This window comes from Bidens hawaiensis, unplaced genomic scaffold (genome assembly GCF_021521415.1).
Source record: "Bidens hawaiensis isolate Kalapana, Puna unplaced genomic scaffold, B.hawaiensis_p1.1 tig00022900_1, whole genome shotgun sequence".
Taxonomy (NCBI): domain Eukaryota; kingdom Viridiplantae; phylum Streptophyta; class Magnoliopsida; order Asterales; family Asteraceae; genus Bidens; species Bidens hawaiensis.
This window is the reverse complement of record NW_027493584.1, coordinates 62040-67414: the sequence shown is the minus strand read 5'-3', so window position 1 is coordinate 67414 and position 5375 is coordinate 62040. Positions and strand designations below refer to the sequence as shown.

The 5375-nt window shown below is 39.6% G+C and overlaps 1 protein-coding gene across 1 annotated transcript; it reads right to left on the bottom strand.

The window, feature by feature from the left end:
• Window positions 1-360: 360 nt before the first annotated feature.
• On the bottom strand, window positions 361-4765 carry LOC143566531 (uncharacterized). The gene is made up of 2 exons (XM_077053207.1): window positions 4552-4765; window positions 361-2988 (listed from the first exon to the last, which is right to left on the bottom strand). The coding sequence occupies exon 2, from the start codon at window positions 2936-2938 to the stop codon at window positions 1196-1198; it is 1743 nt and encodes a 580-aa protein (XP_076909322.1). The 5' UTR covers window positions 2939-2988; window positions 4552-4765; the 3' UTR covers window positions 361-1195.
• Between the last annotated feature and the right edge of the window lie 610 nt (window positions 4766-5375).

Genomic DNA, 5375 nt, shown 5'->3' with positions numbered 1-5375 from the left:
CTATAATGATAGTGTTTGAGACGAGTTATACCTTATGACCTAATATATGGACTGGAATAATGAGGGACTCACCTAAAGAGCCGCACACACGACACGCAGTATGCAGAGGTGCACAAAATACCTGATTCCAGACCGACCAGACCCGGTGTACCCAACCCGGAACCGGTTCCTACCCGCGGGTACAACCTAGTATTGGATTTCTCCCCAGAACTGTACCAGGAATCGAAACTGGAAATACCCGGTCAAAACCAGACCCACCCCTACCCAAAAGCCGAAACCGATCAAATGCCCGACTATACCTGGAACCGGTTCCTACCTGACCCGATTTTGACTTTTATTGACCATACCTGGAACCAGTTCCGGTTCCTAAAAATACCCGGTTTGTGCACCTCTAGCCGTATGTAACCACACATTAAATAATCTGAACAGATTAAACCCAAGATTGATCAAGTTCAAAATCTCAATAATATGAGATTCAGTATGAAACCACATAAGACAAGATACATTATGGGAAAATCAAACTCTTTTTGATGCACAAAAGGTTTAGTACAAAAATGTGTGTCATGTTTGATAGTATACTATACTATGTTACAATGTACAGCTAGAAAACAACAACATACAAGCATGCAGAATACTCTTTCGGTTTCAGTCCTTCTAAAACACAGGAGCAACCGAAGAACACGAAGTAGGCCTAAAACTAGATCTACACATTACATCCCCATTTTGGAACCTACCGACAAAACACAGAGCCTAAATGCTACATATTACAACGGTATTTACAACTATAAAACGGGCTGCATACACCCTGTACGAGATTCTAAGAAAACATAAACAGATTTCTAATACAACTGCATGGCAATATGGGGATGATGTTACAACATAAAACATGATATACATCAAAAAACTAATAAAACTAATTTTGGTGCAGACCAGCAGTTGATGAAAAATATAACTTGTCAGCTTCGTCCAGGTCATAATGTTTACCTGAATACGGTTAACGACAAAAGCACCGAAAGTTAACGCATTTCTCTCTCACACACACACAAATAACTACATATGTATCACGGTTTTAACTGTTTTAAGTTGATTTTACCACAATAATTAAAGCATTGAAGTCTGTAGAGATATATCGTATATAATATAATCTACGTCGTGCTTCCAAATGTGCAGAACTTACTTTTATAATCCCAAAAGATTAGCGCCTCCTTTTCCCGTAATCCGCGTCTCGGGACCGGGAACGGTGATGTCGGCGGTCATCTTCAGGCATAGCTCGGGACCGGCTACTGGACCGTGTTGAAGACTGACCTCCACGGTCCCAGTCATCCTCATAACTGGTGTTGCGTTCCTTATGGCGGTGATGGTCACGGTAACTATCTTTTTCTTCTTTGTATTTGTAATCTTTTTCGTACCTATCACGGTCCATCGGATCCCGTTCATCACGGTGCCTTTTTTCAGTGTTTTCTGACCATTCACGATCTTTTTCCAGAGAAGCCGCGTTCGACCGAGTGGCGGTCAACTTTTCATGGCTACCCTCACCACCACCGTACCCGTGTTCCGAATCGCCATCTTCACCTCCATAACTTGACTCTCGAGTTCTTTGACCTTGACCTTGACTTTGACCATGGTCTTCCCCACCCCATCCCATACCCATACCCGTGTCACCCATCATCCCTCGATTAAAAAAAGCTGGGTTCACATGTGGCGCCACCCCAGTTAACCCCATGGGATTAACCCCGGGAAACTGTGGCATCATACCGGGAAAACCGGTTCCTGGAAACCCGCCATACGCCCCACGACCCATATATGTCGGGTCAAACCCAGCACCACCCATCATACCCTGAGGATGCATAAACCCGCCTGGCGGACCACCGAAACCAGGTCCTCCATAGCCACCGCCAGTTGGCCCGTTTCCAAACCCGGGTGTGCTCACATTCTTTGGCCCCATTCCCCCTCTACCTCTCATATTCCCGCCACCCCGGTTCATACCCCCTCGGCCCCAATTACCACGGCCATAATTTCCACCACCTCTTCCTGCCATGTCATTCACCGGTCTTCGCCCTGGTGGTTCCGCCTGAGATTGAACTGGTTGGCTTTGACTTTTATTACTATAAGAAGCACCCATTTGTCTTATACTTTGCGGTGAAGCAAAAGCCACCACACAAGGCCGCCCATTGAACACGTAACCGTTCATCCCATCTTTACAAGCGGCAGCAGCACTCGAATCATAAAAGTCAACTTGGCAATACCCCTTTGACTTTCCACTAGCCCGTTCATCAAAAAACTTTATTTCTTTCACCCTTCCATAATGAGACAAAACATTTTCCAGCTCAGCATCTGTTGTCCACCAGTGTAACTCCCCAACAAAAAGAGTCGTTGCACCATTGTCCACAGGTGGTCTAACTTGATTCCCACCCATCTGATGACCTGGTACTGGAACATCACCTGGACCATGACCCGGATTTAAATTTAACATAGGCCCGTTATCGTTTCCAATGGGCCCTGATATGGGCTCAACCGAAGGTTTTTGGGTCATGTGAAAGCCCATATCGTTACTCACTTCAGGAACGGTTCTTTTTTGAGAAAGATCAACAGTCAACCCTTCTTTCTTCAAGCCAGTGTTTGAATAAACAGTTTCAGATGCAGGCCCGGGTATGTTTTTGTCTCGCGATACCATAGATTCGGGTTGGGCTTCCGGGATATTCGGTTTTTGATCATGGATCTTTCCGTTTCCAATGTTACCAGATGGAAGTGACTCGGCCCGTTGCATTTGTAGGAAATTTTCACCAACATTAACGTCATTATACAAATCATCATATTCATCATCTTCCCCACCAATTTCATCATCTGCAAGTGCAGGAATTGCTCCGTCACCATGATATCGCGTCTTTTGGGACCCACCAAATTCCTCATCTCCATAATCCAATTGTTCCTCAGCCATCTAGTCAACACCTCGTCTTAATTGACGAGTCAACAACAATTTAACTTAACCTGCATGATATAGAAAATGGTCACTAATGTTTCATGATTTATCACTTGCATATCTTAACAAAAAGATATATGAATAACAAATTTATATTATCACTAAGGTGGGATTTTTAGAATTCTAATTGCCTTTTATGATGATAAACTAAACAGTTAGTAAACTGATAATTGATGTCTAGACTCACAACCTAGGAGTTGTAACAATTCACTGATACTAATCTACCATTGGGCCAAAGGTCACTTGGTTCCTATGCTTTAAATCACCTACAAATGACACTTCAATTTGTAACTTGTTTCCATCAGTCATCTCTTTAGTTTGTATAAAATATAAATAGATATATAATAGTTTAAAAACCAACAGATAGAAAATGAGATATTATAGCTAGTAATCAATTCATGAAATATACCTGATAGACGAGCTATGTGCATACTGCTCAAACTATCAAGTACTGTGCATTCGTTGTTTTTATGTTCATTCACATTATAATCTATAGTATGCATCCACATGAAACATAACAGAAATACAGTCAATGCCACACAGAATAAGTTTCATAAATCAAGGAGCCTATTTACCGATTTGAGCTTCAAATCATGATATGTATACATATTTCTTGCAGTTATTGACTCAAGCTTTACTCTGTTTTGTTAGAAACTATCAGAAAATGACCAAATTAAAGTTGCTGCCAGAATCTTAGCATGTGACTTGACACCAGTTTGTTGTGTGCCAAAACCATGTCATGCCACAACATCACTTTCCCCATGTCTCCATGCATCACACCTTTCAATTCTTGTATTTCTTTTGAAAATTGCATATAAAAATTCCAATTCAATTAATCCCTATTAATCGCTAGTCTGTACCCCACCGCCCGACTAGCGCCTAACACTGCTAACAAAATATGCAAAAAAAAAAAAAACTACCTAACAAATATTTCATCACAAACAGATAGATCTAAGATCAATAGAAGTGGTGCAAACGAGCCAACCTGCTCGCGAGCTAGCCCGAGCTTCACATTCCGACCTAGAGCCGGCTTGCGAGCCTAACCAAGCCTATCATTTATATAATATTTTAAAATATACATTTAATAAATATTAATTAATATATACATATATAATGTCATGAAAAAATAGATAAAAATAACTAAATAACATATATTATTTTATACATAAAATTCTAATAGAAAAAGTTATTACAAAACAATTATAATTATATAAAAAATAATAGATAAATAGTAAACGAGCCAAACTCGAGCTTGAAAATCTACTCACAAGCCAAGCTCGAGCTTTGAAAACAGATCTCGAAACTAGCCGAGCTCGAGCATAGACAATAGACACAAAATTCATCTCCATCTAACCTAATTACAAATAACATCAATATTATGATACAAACAAACCTAATCTCCTCAATTCACAACTAACAACAGCTAACATAACGTATAAATTTCTAACGATCAATAATAATAATAATAATAATAATAATAATAATAATAATAATCGGATCGAAGCTCAATCGATGCAAAAAATGGCAATTAAATTAAAAGGATGAATAATAATAATAAGATGTATGTATACCTGTTGTAGGAGATCGGAGTTGATAGAAAATGAATTTGATTAACGAAGAATTGAGATATTTATTTATATGTGTGTGTGTATGTATATATGTATGTATGTATGTATGTATAAAGACAGTGTGTATGTGTGTGTTGGTGTGTTATTGGAAGCAAATTCAGGATCTTATCTTTGTTTCGTTGTAGAGTTTTTTGATAGATGAAACCTAATTTCTTATTTTTCTTGCCCTTTTTGTTTTCTTCATTTTTTTTAACGACTAACTAACGCCGGGTAGTCTGTACGCGGCTCTCATTGGCTAAAGGTAGCCCGAGCCGGCTACTAGTCCGAACGGACGGCGCCCCTAGCGGTCCACTTGTTGAGGGATTCACCGGATAAAACCCGACACCCACGCCTGCCAAACGGCACGACAGCGAGGAGCCGGTAAAACCGGGTGAGATTAGGACTCGAACCCTGGCAAGTCAGGGTCATCCCTCATATCTCCCATATAAGTTGGTGGTAGTGAGGTTTGATCCTCCTACCTCTCACTTGTAAAGCGAGTGCTCTACCATTGAGCCACAACCAACTTATTCTTCATTTTAATAATTGAAAACGTGTTTCATAAAATAAAATAATAATAATAATAATAAATTCACTTTCGAAATATGTTATTTAAATGAGCAATTGTTAGACAGGAAGTTCGTTTATGTTCACTCATTTAATAAATAAACGAACATGAATAAAAGTTTGTGTTCATTTAATTAAAAGAACAAGTGTGGACAAATATTTCGATCGTTCGTTTATGTTCGTGAATCGTTTTTTTTGTGAAACTTCGGATGAATCATCTAACT

Excerpts from the sequence above, each read along its gene's own strand:
- LOC143566531 (XM_077053207.1), bottom strand. The coding sequence starts at position 2,938 with ATGGCTGAGGAACAATTGGATTATGGAGATGAGGAATTTGGTGGGTCC.